Raw genomic sequence first — 16756 nt, 5'->3', positions numbered from 1 at the left:
GCAACAGAAGAAGCCGAGTAGTCTATAAATACGTCCTCTACCCCCAGCTATTTGCTCCACAATTTATTCACTTGACCACGCAAAGTCGAGCAGGCTTGTGTCGGAGGCAGTTGATAAGTTCTTCCCCTTTGAACCAGAACCGATATTTCCACTGCACTGCCATTTATAGAATACATCGTGGACCGGCAGCTAGACAATGCCTGGGAAAGATATTGCTCTCAGCACATCCACTGTGCCAGCCAGCCAGCCGATCAAAGAGACAAGACTCAGGCTGGCTGGTCCAAGTGTCTATGCAAAGATGTCTCCGCTATAGCAGTCGACTGAGCCGATCTACTGTACAGCCTCTGTGTGTATTCACAAGAGAAAGCGCGAATATCCACGTCGCAGGTATGTGAATCTTAGCCTGACCAGTCTGAATTCCACTGATTGAAGACGATGCGATTCCAATAGAACCTAGGACATTCGACCACAATACACGAGCGCGAGGACCACAGCTATTTGCTGTCTCTTCGTTCTTAGTCTTGGCCACCCGAACATGTGAGTCATGGATTATCTCGCCGGTCTACAAGCTAATGAATGACAGTGAACCATTGACATCGCACCAGAGTGCCCCCGAGGCTGCAGCACCCCAGTTAATGCTCTGCACAAGCCATGGCCTACACACCATTCCTGGTGCCATCGCTTCAGACCACGCAGCAAACCCTAGGTGAAGAATATAAAAGAAAGGAGCGGGCCAATAACAGGTGCAAATATCCGACTGCGAGGCTCGCTGCATAGAAGCCTGAGACGTCCATTCTTCCTGATAATGTGAGTGATTTGTGTTGTGATATGAGGCTGGTGCAGATCAGGAACCAAGCCGAACCATCGGAATTAATCCCGAGATATCTATACGAAGAACCAAGTTGATTGGAAATCAACTTGTTCTTCTCGTTGTATATATATATATATAGCCTAATGTTTCCCTCTGAACAATAACTCAATTAATACCTCTGAACTACAACAGTATGGACTGACCTCGAAAATTCATACAGACGCGCTCGAAAACAGTTTCACCAATTTGTTCTCTTAGATTGCCTCGCAACCTCTATTTTTATTAGCGCTATGCCTAATATAGCTAGTGTATTTTTATTACCTTTTTCCTATTCGACAGCAATTCATGAGCTAGTCCAGGTGTAGGCCGATATGGGTCTGGCCAAGACTTAAGAAAGAACCAAAGAGAATAACATGGTGAAACTAATTTCGAGCGGACCTGTACAATTGTGAGCCCCCAGTGAGCTCGCACTGGGCGACAGTCCTCGCCAGGCTGTTGGGACAATGGATTCATACCTTCTCGTGGTGTCCGGTGTTAATCCCCGTTGGGGAGACCAAAGTGAATCCGACGTGGTTGTGCAGTCCGGCCCGGCGCGGTGGGCGCGGGGCACGACCGCACGACCACACCAAAAATCAGGGGAAAACGGCATATGAAAACCATCCGACTTCTTCTTACCCGACTCGCACTCGGGCCCAGACGCTGGTCTTGCATTACCAGTTGATGTGGTGTCGCCCTAGGAAGAAGACAGGACACCCCTGAGCTTGCATACGGTCTGGGATCGCATCGTGCGAGATGCGGCGAGGCGGTAGTGAACCAGTGGCGCAGGCAGTCAAGCTAACATCGGACAGACCTCGTTCAAGGCCCAGAGGCCTCGTTAAGACTCGAACTCGTTAAGACTCGAACTCGTTAAGGCTCGGAGACGTCGATTACTGGAGACCTCGTTAAGGCGAAGCCACGGGCAAGCTCTGGTGCGGCTGTCCTTCGAGACACGGGCACCGCCGAGACACGGGCAACCCTCTTGGGAGACACACGGGCAATCTGGAAGATATTGGTGGTTGGCTGAAGGCAACTGATGAAGCTCGTTAAGGCTGTGCCACGGGTAAATCATCGGCCCTGTTCCGTCACTGGGGACCAAGCTTGGTTAGTAGGGAGCGACCGACATAACACTGCCGGCTGGAGTGTAATGAGGGCTCTCTGCGAGACACGGTCGGCCTAGCGGGGGAGACCTTCCTAGGTAACGCGAAACGAGAGAACAAGCTTTCGCGGGGCGTGGTGTACAATGGCAGCCACTGTGGCAGGGCTGGGTCCTGCCAAGAGACTGTCTGTATAGCCCGAGAGGACGGATGCGCGTGTCGGTGTACAAAGAGACGGGAGTCAACTACCTCACTCGCACTGGGGGCCTGAGACTGACCTAGGTCGGTTGAAGCGGTGTCGTCCTAGTTGGCCTGCCCATGATGTATGCTTAAGGAGCAAACTAAGAGACACCCAGGGTGAGAGGCCTGGTGAACCTCAAGAGTCCAGAAACCTCAATTATCGGGTGAAAAACTGGGGAAGTGGTCTATGCAAGTAGGCCTGTCGAAGCTACTTAATGTCTTTTGGCCGGGACAACCAGCATCTTTGAACATCGACCACGACCGTTGCAGTGTTATAACTGCCAGGAGATTGGTCACAAGGCATTTCAATGCAAGAAGATCCAGAAGTGCGCAAAGTGCGCTACGGAGGGTCATCACCACAGTCGCTGCGATCAAGAGGTACCAAAGTGTGTTCCGTGCGGTGGGCCACATGAATCGTTCAGCAAGAATTGCCAGAAGCTGTACCCACCACGCCATGATTAAAAAACTTCGAATAATCCAACTGAATGTGAGGAAGCAGGGTACCGTGCATGAAAGCTTGATGAACGATGAACAGACTAAGGACGCAGTGGCGTTAGCGATTCAGGAACCTCAGGCGAGGAGGATTCAGGGCCGGCTCTTGACCACCCCGATGGGACACCACAAATGGACGAAGATGGTTCCCTCCACCTGGAGGGAAGGCAGATGGGCGATCCGAAGCATGCTGTGGGTTAATAAAGACATAGAAGCAGAGCAAGTGGCTGTCGAGTCCCCGGATCTGACAGCGGCGGTCGTTCGGTTACCCGGACGGCTGATCTTTATAGCGTCGGTCTACGTAGAAGGGGGAGATGCCTCCGCGCTGGACCTCGCGTGCGGCCACCTGAGAAAGGCGATCACAGGGGTACGACGAGGCACGGGCGCTGTGGTGGATATTATGATTATGGGAGACTTCAACCGCCATGATCAACTCTGGGGCGGAGACGAGGTGTCCTTGGGAAGACAGGGCGAAGCAGATCCGATCATTGACCTCATGAGTGAATTTGCTCTTAGCAGCTTGCTCAAGCGAGGCACGAAAACATGGCATGGCGAAGGACAGTATGGGGACTGCGAATCCACAATTGACCTCGTCCTGGCCTCCGACAATTTGGCAGACCTGATGACCAGATGTGTAATACACGGGACTGAGCATGGCTCGGATCACCGGACGATTGAGACGGTGTTCGATGTACCGTGGTCAGCCCCGAAACATCAGGAACGGCTTCTTCTGAAGAACGCGCCATGGAAAGAGATTAATGCTAAAATCGCAAGCACCTTGGCCGCTACTCCGTCGGAAGGCACCGTGCAGCAGAAAACAGACCGACTGATGTCTGCAGTCTCAGATGCAGTGCACACTTTAACTCCAAGAGTAAAGCCATCGCCACACGCGAAGCGGTGGTGGACAACCGACCTGACACAACTCCGTTACATATACACGTACTGGCGCAATCGCGCGCGATCAGAACGACGGACTGGGCGAAAAATACCTGAGCTCGAAAAGATGGCCCAAGATGCGGCAAAACAATACCATGATGCCATCCGCAAGCAAAAGAAGAAGCACTGGAATGAGTTTCTCGCAGACAACGACAATATCTGGAAAGCCGCTAAGTACCTGAAGTCTGGGGATGATGCCACATTTGGAAAGATCCCACAGCTCCTCAGAGCAGATGGAACTACTACCAACGATCACAAGGAGCAAGCGGAGGAATTGTTATCCAAGTTCTTCCCGCCGTTGCCAGATAACATTGACGAGGAAGGGACTAGACCACAGAGAGCGCCCGTAGACATGCCAGCCATCACTATGGAAGAGATAGAGCGGCAACTGTCGGCGGCCAAGTCGTGGAAGGCGCCCGGTGAAGACGGCCTACCGGCGATCGTTTGGAAGATGACCTGGCCCACAGTCAAGTACAGGGTCCTTGACCTTTTTCAAGCCTCGCTGCAAGAGGGCACACTGCCAAAACAATGGAGACACGCGAAGATCATACCGCTCAAGAAGCCGAATAAAGATGATTACACCATTGCAAAGGCATGGAGACCCATCTCACTCCTTGCAACACTCGGAAAGATGCTCGAATCGGTGGTCGCAGAGAGGATCTCGCACGCGGTGGAGACGCATGGACTGCTTCCGACGAGCCATTTTGGGGCGCGGAAGCAGCGGTCCGCAGAGCAAGCACTAGTGTTCCTGCAGGAGCAAATCTATGCGGCGTGGCGTGGCCGACGAGTGCTGAGCCTGATCAGCTTCGATGTCAAAGGCGCCTACAACGGAGTATGCAAAGAACGACTGGTCCAGAGGATGAAAGCCCGAGGCATACCAGAGGTCTTGCTTCGTTGGGTTGAGGCCTTCTGCTCGGAACGAACGGCGAACATCCTCATCAACGGGCAGTTATCTGAAACTCAAAGCTTGCCACAAGCTGGGCTGCCGCAGGGCTCGCCCCTGTCTCCAATTCTGTTTCTCTTCTTCAACGCAGACCTCGTGCAAAGACAGATCGACAGTCAAGGAGGAGCAGTCGCCTTTGTGGATGATTTTACCGCATGGGTGACCGGGCCGACCGCGCAGAGTAACCGGGAAGGAATTGAGACCATTGTCAACGAGGCGCTCAACTGGGAAAAGAGAAGCGGAGCGACTTTTGAAGCAGACAAGACGGCAATCATACACTTTGCGCCCAAGATGCGCAAATCAGACCATGAGCCATTCACCATCAAGGGACAGACGGTGGTACCAAAGGATCATGTCAAGGTCCTGGGTGTCGTGATGGACACAAGACTCAAGTACAAGGAACACATTGCGAGAGCAGCGTCCAAGGGTCTTGAAGCAGCAATGGAGCTTCGGCGACTTCGTGGGCTATCCACGGAAACTGCGCGGCAGCTGTTCACGTCAACGGTGGCACCGGTTGTAGACTATGCCTCCAACGTCTGGATGCATGCGTGCAAGGATAAAGCCATGGGGCCGATCAACCGAGTGCAAAGAGTAGGAGCGCAAGCTATTGTGGGGACCTTTCTCACGGTCGCGACTAGTGTCGCAGAGGCGGAAGCTCACATAGCTACTGCGCAGCGTCGACTCTGGAAACGAGCCGTGAAAATGTGGACAGACATCCACACCTTGCCGGAAACCAATCCTCTCCGCCGGTGTACAGATCAGATCAGAAAGTTCAGAAGATACCACCGCTCACCGCTGTGTCACGTAGCCGATGCGCTCAAGCACATCAACATGGAAACCCTAGAAACGATTAACCCCTTCACGCTAGCCCCGTGGGTGGAACGCGTACAGACCGATGTTGATGAGCAGCACGAGTCCCTGGCCGAAGAGGGCGGGTGCATGCAGGTCGCGGTTAGCAGCTCGGCACGGAACGAGCTAGTAGGTTTTGGAGTAGCCATCGAGAAGCGACCACCTCGAAATCGAAAGCTTAAACACAAGGCGCTATCCATCACCTTGGCCGCAAGAGCAGAGCAGAATCCATTCTCTGCGGAGCTGGCAGCTATGGCACATGTTTTGGGCACGGCGAAAGGACTGAAAGACTACACGATCACACTGCTCACGAGCAACAAAGCGGCGGTTCTCACGCTGAGGAATCCTCGACAACAATCCGGCCAGGAGTTCGTGTGTCGGATATACAAATTGATTGCAAAGCTGCAAAGAAACGGGAATCGTGTCAAATTCCGCTGGATTTCTACCAGTGAAGACAACAAGTTGCTAGATCTGGCTAAAGAACAGGCTAGAGCCGCGACGGAAGAAGATGCCCTCCTACAAGAACGTGCCCCAAGGATGAAATCGACCACATTGAACCTCGCACGGTCTCAAGTAGTCCCTAGAAATACTCTGCCGGCGGATATCGGAAAACATGCCAGACGAGTAGATGCAGCACTTCCAGGAAAACACACGCGACTGCTGTATGATCGCCTGTCGTGGAAAGAAGCGACTGTGCTAGCCCAACTCCGGACTGGCATGGCGAGACTGAATGGATATCTCTATCGAATCAACGCAGCCGACAGTGATCAGTGTGCGTGCGGACAAGCTAAAGAAACTGTGGAGCACTTCCTCTTTCGATGTCGGAAATGGACCGGACATCGAACGGATATGCTACAATGTACCAACACTCACCGAGGAAATCTGTCCTTTTACCTGGGAGGGAAGTCGCCTTCTGACGATCAAAAGTGGACGCCAAACTTAGAGGCAGTACGGGCCTCAATACGATTCGCCATAGCCACGGGCCGCCTCGAGGCCACTTAACCCCGCTGACGAACATAAATCACCCCTTTCTTTCTAACCTAACCCACCAACCACCTCGTGCTACCCATGGTGGATGCGCTTCAACTGCCGAAGATAGGATGTTGAACACTTGGAGAAGCGCCTTCAAGCCAGTCTACTAACCAACTTACTAACCCACGAGCATCCGATGCGACACTGCATGCTGAGAATGACAAATACGGCAAGGTCTTTCATATGGGTTGCAATGAGTCACAGAATTGTATATACTATGACTTGTATAGTAGTTTAGCGATAGTTGCCCTTTCGGCTCAGCCGCCGGGCGTCAATGAATTGTTTGTTTGTTTGTTTGTACAGAGTGATGGCCGGCGACGACTCTCACCTCCCCGTGGTGCCGGCTGGGAACCTGCGAATGCCTTGCCCGATGGCATTAGCAGAGCTGAGAAGAGTCACACCAGCCAGCACTGTCCGCTGGCTAGGGCTACTGCTAGAGCGAGAGCTCAGGGGTCAGGACCCCCTGACCCCACGCACAGGCGACAAGGGAACAATTTGAAAACCACCCGAAACACGACTGCGAAACCGATCCTACAATCAGTGGACACTAGGGTCGTGGGATAGGACACCCTTGGGGTGCTCTCGGGCTGCTCTGTTGAAAGGAGGATATCGCTGGGTCAAAGATCACAGAAACGACGAAGTCAAACAAAACACGAACGATATGGCAGGATCCAGCATGCTTGAACCCACACAGAGAACGACGAGGTACTTTGGTTAGTAGGAGGGACAACACTGTGTTGCTTGGCTGTTCTGGGTACAGAGAGGATACAACTGGGCGAACTCCTGCGAGACACGGTCGGCCTTGCCAGAGAGATCTTGCAAGGTAGCGCGAAACGGATTTGACAATCTGCGGGGCGCAGCATATAATGGAAGCGACGGAAGGCTGGGTGGGCGGACTGCAGATACGACACTTTCTATATGGCTCGAGAGGACGGACGCGCGTGTCGGTCTACTGAGAGAAATAGGATCCCAAAGATGGCCATCGTGGATGGAATCTTTAGGGCGGCTATTGAAGGAGGCTTAAGGTGCAAACTGGTATTGACTTGCGGAACCGGCTGTGCCCCGCGAAGGTTGCGGAATAGGATCGGAGGGGACGCAAGGTGGAGGGTCTATGTAGGTAGACATGCTGCTACCTCTACAATGTATTTTCAGGCCTGTTTAGCTTAAAAATTCAAATCAGTACTTGTAATGCCGCCGAGACAGACCAATGTGCATGTGGACAAGCAAGAGAGACGGTGGACCACTTTCTCTTTCGATGTCGGAAGTGGACCGCGCACCGGACGGATATGTTACAATGTACCGATACACACCGAGGAAACCTGTCCTTCTTCTTGGGAGGGAAGCCACCTGCCGATGATCAAAAGTGGAAACCGAATCTGGAAGCTGCGCGAGCGTCAATACGATTTGCGATCGCTACGGGCCGACTTGAGGCCACCTAAACTTGCCGATGAGCTGATAGAATACCTCACCTTAACTAACCCCAACACCTTGTGATCGACGGTAGACGCGCTTCAACTGCCGAAGATAGGATGTTGAACACTTGAAGAAGCGCCTTCAAGCCAGTCTACTAACCAATACTAACCACAGGGACCAAGCATGAGATTGAAAGCTGAAATGGGAAATATGGAAGGAAATACTGTATGGGCTCCAAGGAGACACGGCGTATACCCAAACATGCATGTATTGGTAGACTAGTGATAGTTGCCCTCTCGGCTCAGCCGCCGGGCGTTAATGAATTGTGTGTGTGTGTGTGTGTGTATTGTATTGACTTTATGTTTCGTATCCTGTCGAGGGGCAACATGACCTACTTGAGGGACTTCACGATCAAGCCTGTAAATCCTCATACAACATCATTTGCTGTTACGAGCTATTGGAAAGTCACCTCAACGCCTCCATTTCTTTTCAACACCATTTGGTTGCAGGAAGATCCGCAGAATCAATTTGATATGGATTCTTTTTTCAAATCAAAAATTTGATGACTATCTAGAACTTACCAGGATTGAAAGTGGCTTATGTTCAAGTCTTACTATAATTTTATCCGAAGCGAGAATATAAATGCCTATGGTGCGTCGCTAAATGATTGAACTGAGCAACACATATCTCAATCGACCAAAGAAACTCCAACTTCGGAAGCGACAGAGACATGCATAATTTGCTCGTTCTTGTTACACTCATCTCGGCGGTCCTCGGCGGAACCCTTCAGGTCATTGACTATAAAGGCCAGTGTTTCGTGTATTCTACGGAAAACTTCGACTGCACCGGGATCTCGGAGCCATTTGCACACCTTGACGGCACCTCTTGTTGCAGTAAGTAATCCATTGACAATGAGAATACTTCTAACGGCTTTTCTTTAGATCTGAACACAGATGACAAAGTCACTCACTCCAATTCATCGGCGTTCAAAGCCAAGCTATGTGGCTCCAGTCAAAACTCTGCCTGGGTGGAAGTGCATCAGAATGGCCTGCTCTTTTTCCATAATGATAAAGCAGATGAAGCAAAATGCAAAGTCGACGGAGGTCTAGTAAAAGGGGGTTTATGCACCGCAACCAATAGTTCTTCGTCTTCGACGCGAAACAGTAAGCCTCAATCGACTTCCTCGGATACAAAATCCAGCGATATGTTGGTTACGGAAGCAGCATCGACTCCGACAATGTCCTCGGGCTCTGAAAGCCCTTCGAACTCTATAACGGATTGTTGAAGATGAAGGATTCCACCTAGCTTTGTTTGTTTCTTCTCAACTATGCTGCTTCTATTGTCCGAATCTGTGAATCCATACACTCAGCAGAGGAGATTCGTGTGTCTCGTACCTCCCTACCCTGATTTTTGGCCTCAGTCATAGCTAGTTGTCCTATGTTCCGCAAGTTTTGAAACAAAATCCCATGGCTATTCCTGAGGCTTAGAAGGTAACCCCGCATAATTTAGGGATACATGAACAATCGATCTCAGAGATGCGGTAGGACCGGGAGGGAACTTCAGAGTATAAATGATAGGTATTTTGATATCTAGTGTAACTCTCCTGTCGATCACTGAATTTGCCAGGCAATAGATCAGCAATTACTCCGAATTGACAGGACTTTCCATCTCTCGCCTATTCATGAGTTGGCCACCCCTCCAATGTCAATTGACCGCGAAACTCCGGGCTGTAGACAGAACTCATATTGTCCAAGGTTGCCACATAGCGATTGCGGCCGCCCATTTTAGCATGAGTCATATAATGAGCCTTTAGGTTGTCCGAGCGTTTGAAGCTGCGATGACATTCTGGCACCCAGCAGATGTACGGCCTTTCATCTGAGTGGCATGTCAGGTGTCGCTCGAGGGCCTTTCGGCGTCTGAATTGGTTGTCACATCCTGGGTGAGAGCATTTAAATTGCCGCTGGGGCACTTCGTGAAGAGATTTCTGGAAGCTCCAGTCCGGAGGAGCTTGAGGAGAATCAAGAGGAAGGGCATTGGCGGGCTCGAGAGAACCTGTGCTCGTTACAACCTCTGCATTGCTGTCAAGCCACATAGAACAAGATTCGCAGGTAGGTTTTGCCTTAGAGGCATGGGGCCTTTCAGATGAATCTAACAAGCTAGAAGGATACGATCTCGGCATATTTCCCAGCCAGCAAATAACAGGGATCGATTCCCAATGATCGAAGCCGGAGCCGGAAAAGTATCCTGGTCGTCGAAAAATGCGACCGAGGTGGCCATTCTGATGAATCTGCAGCATATTGTCTTCTGGATGAAACAGCCCAAGCGCTTGTTGTGGAAGGGCCATGCTGATAGGACGTACAATGAAGCAAGGGTCGGGAATTGAGGGCCATTTAGCTTTTGCTTCGTTCAGCATTGGTGCTTGACTCAAATGGGGTCGGCTCTGCGAATACTCCTCCGGACATGGCTGTCTCAGATAATACGAATCCATTTGCAAGCGATTGTTCGGGAATTGCACGCAAGCAGTATCGCAGTGTGACTGTTGGCTGCCTTGTACCGAGTAGAAGAAAAGGTAGTACCACAAAGTGGATCGCATAATCCAAAACACCAGCAATGCGACACGGGAAGTTCGGACGGCGAAATACTGTGCGCGTGATAGACCGATTCCTCTGGTAACCTGGCACAAACAGCAAGCAGTTATGAAAAAGAAACTAGCAATATATCACAATCAGTGGAAGTGAGGGATTTTTCCTCAATTTTCCTCGGAGTAATTTTGACAGCACCGAGTTGGTACTTTTCACACGCATGGCAATAGCTGAGCTCGAACGATATTTTATTTATCACAGTTTAAACGGTAGAGGTGACGGTGATGACTCCACGATGAGACACGCACTAGTCCGTCCGGACTGTATCATTCAGAAATTTCTCTCTTGCACGAATTCTTTTTATTTCTTGTCAATGGTGATTGATTTGTTGTTGCGATGCTCCGTTGGAATTGAAGTGCCTATTGAATATCTCTTGTTAATAACCAACTTGCCTTGATTAACATCTTCAACCTGTAAATTACTGCGTGAAGAGAGCCGACTTTGTTAGCTCGGTCGGTTTTCGTGACTATATATTCTATAAACTAAATCGGCAGACAAGAACACGACACATTATTCTCAATTTGACCCTCCTTTATTTTGCTGAGAAAAATGGATGCTCCGACTTTCTGCCGCGATCTCGAAGGGGACGGAAACACTGAGTTCAACGCAATTTCGGCCCAAACTGAGCGACTCGACTCGGAATCGACAGCTGAAAAAGCTCCTCCGCTGGTAAGAATCAATTTGATCTCTCGAGTCGCGTACAATTCTGATCAATGCAGCCGGCCTCCCTGCCGCAAACCGACGAAGAACAACCTTTAGCAACCGGACCGTTTCAGCCGATATTACAGCTACTAGCAGAGCTTGAACAGGACAATCCGGAGCTTGCCTTTCAGGCAACCCGGGTCTTAGGGCCCTACCGACGGCTATGGGAGTCGTATATATCGAAACGGATTGGCAGTGAGAGGCTAGAGCAGACCAACCAGGAGTTGAGAAAGGAGAATAAACGATTGGAGAATGAGAAAGGGCTGCTGCTGGCTCATCATGACGAGCATTTATCCCAGTTTTACCTTCTGAACCAAGCATTAGAGGTTTCTAGGGAACGACTGATCAGCATTCTCAATGATTGGGAGCAGTGCTCCCAAAGCCAAGTGGGAGGGCTGATGAATTGTGAGAGAGAACAGTAATTAGTTCTTTTTCAAGCGATCTTCTGTTACTATTGCGAGATAGACCCAGCCATAGGAAAAGTCTTGTGATTGGCTTCCCAAAATTATTCTATACCTCTGTCAGATTCTGTATTACAACTGAAAGACTTAGCTAGATTGAGAAGGGGAAGCATAGATTGACACAGTAGGAGGTCTTATCCGGGCTAGATACAGTATGGATGTCTAACAATTGGAACCAATGAAGCTCATACAAAATACTGCGGGAATTGCTTGGGCCGTAGACCCTCGTCATGGTTCACAGTATCTTCTGGCTGATCGTGCGTGGAATTACCGAATCAAGCCGTCCACCATCAACTGTAGATATGTCTAAAATGACAACAGGTACATCGTTCTATGCATCAGGGTCCGTCGAGGTGGTAGTAAGGTAGATCAATGATTTGCAAGGCCGATATGACACTGCCATGGGATGCATTCAATGCCCGTTTCCGATTCTCCACCTCCAGCGCCTGCCGGTTGCAACGCTGAAGGAGGGTATCAGTCTCTTCTTCCAGCACTTCGTTGAACTCGCATATCTGACGCCGCTCATCTTCAAGCCGGATACTCTCCGCAGATTTCACAACATAAGTTTCCCATAGACATAGATATAAATCTAAGAGTCTAAGGGCCGGTAGGGCGAGGTCGCTATTGCGGCGCAGAATTTGCTTAAGTTGCGTTGTAGGGGAGGTTGCTCGCTGCGGTAGAGCATGAGGCTGGTGAAATATCCTCTGCGTTCGGGTCGTTGCAAGTGTCCTCGGAGAGTCTTCGCTGCCTCTTGGCCGGTCGGTCGGCTAGTGAAGAGGATGCCGCGCGTGGGTTCATTAGGGAAGAATAGGAGAAGATTGAGCGTGCACAACAGAGCGGGTTTCCATAGATCTTAAATACAGCATATTAATCGCTGACGGAATAATCCTGTCATCAAATTAATCTGGGCCATACTTCACCCGTTTTGAGTTGACAGACAGTCCACGCACGTTCTAACCTTTGATGCACGACGTTGAGAAACATGTGGTAAGAGCAATGCAGTTTCTGCAGCTTCTCAAGGCAATCTGGTTACCACCACGTTTTGTGAGATCGATGATTATATTCCTCTTATGCTTGTTTTACGCTTTAGTGCACGTTGCGCACAGTGTATCAATGTTAGCCGGCACTTTTCTGTAGCCCACATTCAATACCTCAAGCAGCACTACCTCAGCACCCGTCCACGCAGACTACCCGCGTCCACTATGGCAGGGACCAGTGTGCCTTCATCCATTCGCAACGGGCTCTGCGATCATCGATCTCGTAGTGAGTGGCTCTTCGGATACTCTCGTGCGTCGCGATTGCTCGTGCCTCTCGTAAGCTGTACGTATCCACCCTTTGATCCGCTAGCAAAGCGTCGACGACGAGAACATGTGCGCCTTTGACTGCCAACACCAACGGAGACTCCAGCCATCGGTTCTCCAGGCTAGGGTCAATTTTATCGTGTTTCAACAAAGCCCGGACTATCTCCAGGTTCCCCGCACGAGCAGCAATCCCCAGAGCCGTGTCATGCATTGTCAAGGTGCCTTGGTTGACTCTGAGCCGCTCGCCTTGCTGCACCAATAACCTAACAGCCTCCATATGGCATCCCGCTGCCGCTTGGCATAGAGGAGGATCCATCAAAATTCTACCTGTATTGATTTCCACGCCCCTCTCACCCAAAAGTATCTTCATTGCGTTGACTCTACCCGCAGCGGCGGCGGCAGAAAAAGGGGTCTGTCTCGCAGCGCAGACGTTCAGATCGATTCCTGGGGCCGCAAGCAGCTGCTTCAAAATCATTATGTGCGACCGAGTCGCGGCATGGTGTAGTGGTGCCGAGGGTGTGTCAAGCCGACCGAAGCCACCGATCAAGTTGGCATCAATGTTCTCCTCAGCTAGAAGCCTTTCGGTAATCTCGTAACATGACAAAAACGTCGACCACCAAAGCGGGGAGTTGCCGTCATTATCTAAAAGTTCACATCCACGCGAGGATGCCGGATAATGAGGTCGACCACTTCTAAGCGTCGACTGCGGACAGCGAGATGGAGGGCTGTCGCACCATCACTGTCGATTGCCGCCAGGTCAAGAACTTTCCGGCCCAGAAGCAGCTTCACAGCATCCACTGATCCATGCGGGACTGCCTGGTGCAGCGCTGACGCATCAGAGTGAGCATACATTGGCCGGACATACCCTTCCTCTCGGGAAAACACAGCCTTCATAGAGGGCCTATCGTATTGAAATGCCCTATCCCATGGCGAACAACCAGAATCATCGTATGCGTAGGGATCACCACCGTTAGAGAGCAGCGCTTCCACCAAGTCGATTCGGCCCCACCATACGGCGAAATGGAATGCAGTCTGGCCTCGTCGATGCCGGAGGTTGACTGCGCAGCCGGGCAATTCCAAGAGAGCCCGCAGGGTCGAGCCTGATCGATATGTAACCGCAAACCATAAGACGCCTGCCTGCTCTCGGCTTTGGATATTGATATCTAGCCTAGGACTTTCCAGAAGGAGCTTGAGCACTGCAGATGAAGAGTATTTGAGAGCCCTCACGACCGGGGTTCTCGCCGAAAGAAGGCATTGACGTTTGCTCCATGATGGAGCAACATGAGCGTAAGATCAACATTGTCATCTTTGGCGGTCAGGCCCAGAAGATTGATGTTCTGATGTTCGATTTTAAATTGGAGAATTGCCGTTCGTAGCAGGTGGTACAGATCTCTGCAGGATCTTGCAAGAGCGAATTTTGCGCTACCATGTAGGTATGCGGCAATCATCAGCACTATCTCTTGAGGCAAGTCTCGGATTTGAGACTATCAATCTTTTTAGTTTCCCATGGCAATACGTCGTGAGAATCCTTGACTAATCATGATTTAAAGAAGTTCGAGAGGGTGTGAAATTGAAAGAGGCTTGGAGAAAGCCAAGAGAGACGGAGGCATCTTTATGAAGGGCTCCAATCCTTGGCCCAGTTCATCCGACTAAAGCTCCTGCAGCTGTAGGTCGCATCAAGCTCCTGAGATCTAGTCGGTGGATCCAAGGGTCTACTTTCTGATACCAAAATCAGCATTGAGGACCCAATGCGCTTTGTTACTCCTGGGAACGCAGACGGTATTCCCCGGGCCACTACAATCCTCTCGGAATGTCACAATCGATGTGTCTCCAGACCACAGGCTATTTCTGTCCAGACCACAGGCTATTTCTGTCCAGAAAAGAGAGGGTGAAAGTTTCAAGGCATGCTGAGTGCCGCGACGCTCCAGATAATACCATGTATTTTCAGGTAGCATCGGATCCAGTATGCCGAAAGGGCTCACTACTTACCACTTCAGGAGCCGTACAGGTCGCCACCAAAGCCTTGAAGAATGTGTAAGAGAATGCCGTCTGAAGAACGTCATGGCCACGGGTGTTGGTGTATTTAAAGTAGACTCAGTGTAGCTTCGATTGCATCTCACTTTTATCAAAGTTTCATCCAAATCAGATATCCCCAAGCCACGAACTATCTCGACCGCTTTTCTTATTACAAATTGCTTCGCCATTTTGATAGAGGCAAGAGAATACATCTGCGATTAATCCAATATTGATTATTTATTTCCAAAGCCATGACAAATTCTCATGGATTGGCAGCCCCATGCTCTAGAAAATTACGGCAGCCCTGCATCCCCTGTCGCATTTCCAAAAAAGGATGCAGTAGAGATATACCCGCCTGTCAGTCTTGCTGTGACCGTGGGCAACCGGATCTATGTTTGTATGAAGAACGGGTCCCTTTGGCCTTGGGGCACAAGACAATGCCGGCAGCCCAGCCAGAAAGCTCGAAGCGGCAAAAGGCTGTCTTCGAGGCCGAGCAGACGCATTATAATGAGCGAAATGAGAAGACCATCGATGCACAAAGAGAAACTTGTGAGACCGGGCAAGTTGCCAATCAATCGGGGTATAAATGCCAATCTCCATCTACCAATGACGTCTTATCTCCAAGAGACTGCCAAGCCAGCAACGGCCTGATAGAAGATTGGAAAAACGAAGGCGAAGTGGTGACATCGCAGAAGTCACCTCCCAGTCTCGTCGGTCACTTTACGCTCAGTACAGGCGATCCTGAGGAGCGCCCGGGCTCTTTCGGCCCTTGTACAACGCAGTCATACTTTGATATGGCACTTCCGGTAAATTCTGCAGTCTCGGTGTACATTAGCATTCACGGCTAACAATATTTCAGGTTTCCTTGCCACCTCGACTCCAACCCCAAATTCCAGCACCTGGCACTCTTTCAGCCGAGAGCCGCCACACCTTTCATCAGCTCTTACTGGTTCTAAACTACTTATTCATTACTGCAATGCTCCCTGGAAATGAAGGCTCCTTGTGGGCCATAATATACCGGAGTGACCATGACTGGGAGAAGAGTTTCGTCTTGCAGTACAGTCAGTTGCAGTCCTGGCTCACTGATATCCGCGACGCTTTAAGCGAATCTCAGGGCTTGCATACTATGTCCTGCGAAGACTTGGAAATGCAGATCAGATATACCCTGTTCCTTCTCGGACAATATTCATCGCAAGAGTCTAGCTTTGTTCAACCGTGCTTCGAACAACCCTGCTTTCCTTACAGACCATTTGGTGTGGGATCCAGTATTGCTCTGATATGCTACGCTTTCATGGGTATTGATGCTCTGCATATACGGGGCTACGAATCGAAAGAGATCTGGTTACGTGACGAGCTCTTCTGTTCTGCCATGCTGGAGCATCCGAGAATGTCACCAATATTCTCCCTTGACCTCTCGATAAGACAGCTGCAGTCCATCCTCACAAGCCTTCAAAGGGCGTTCCAGAACGAAGAAGTCAGGGTTGCGGCGGTACTTCCCCAAAGAATCGATGTCAAAAACAGAGCAGAGGTGGTAAAATATTACACGCATGCATTCTTATCGTTAGATCCGCTCCTTCTTCCCAGAATCTCTCTGATTTTGGGGATTAAGCCATCTGCTAACTGCACCATTCGTGATTTGGCCACCACCGCTGCAAATTTGTTCTACAGCAAAACTCTGATCCAAGCTCTAGAAGAAGATATCAAAATGGTCCCTGAAATTATGCAATCAAAGCCCGATCGCATCGTGGTCACGGAATTGTTTCATGTCAAAGCGTGGCAGGAAAT

The 16756-nt window shown here is 50.4% G+C and overlaps 3 protein-coding genes across 3 annotated transcripts; 2 read left to right on the top strand and 1 right to left on the bottom strand.

Moving 5' to 3' along the window:
* Positions 1 to 8579: 8579 nt before the first annotated feature.
* Positions 8580 to 9134, top strand: N7481_010191 (uncharacterized protein; the record flags this gene model as incomplete). Its single annotated transcript, XM_057269410.1, has 2 exons — positions 8580 to 8742; positions 8791 to 9134. 2 exons carry the CDS (start codon positions 8580 to 8582, stop codon positions 9132 to 9134), a joined length of 507 nt encoding a protein of 168 aa, XP_057120087.1.
* A 390-nt stretch (positions 9135 to 9524) lies between these two features.
* Positions 9525 to 10193, bottom strand: N7481_010190 (uncharacterized protein; the record flags this gene model as incomplete). Its single annotated transcript, XM_057269409.1, has 1 exon — positions 9525 to 10193. The coding sequence occupies one exon, from the start codon at positions 10191 to 10193 to the stop codon at positions 9525 to 9527; it is 669 nt and encodes a 222-aa protein (XP_057120086.1).
* Positions 10194 to 11040: 847 nt separating this feature from the next.
* On the top strand, positions 11041 to 11615 carry N7481_010189 (uncharacterized protein; the record flags this gene model as incomplete). Its single annotated transcript, XM_057269408.1, has 2 exons — positions 11041 to 11160; positions 11211 to 11615. The coding sequence occupies 2 exons, from the start codon at positions 11041 to 11043 to the stop codon at positions 11613 to 11615; spliced, it is 525 nt and encodes a 174-aa protein (XP_057120085.1).
* Positions 11616 to 16756: the final 5141 nt, after the last annotated feature.

This window comes from Penicillium waksmanii (assembly GCF_028829765.1).
Source record: "Penicillium waksmanii strain IBT 27052 chromosome Unknown utg000008l:1.0-5622682.0:1.0-5626561.0, whole genome shotgun sequence".
Lineage (NCBI taxonomy): Eukaryota > Fungi > Ascomycota > Eurotiomycetes > Eurotiales > Aspergillaceae > Penicillium > Penicillium waksmanii.
Note: the sequence above shows the minus strand (reverse complement) of the source record. Positions and strands in the feature narration are given on the sequence as shown.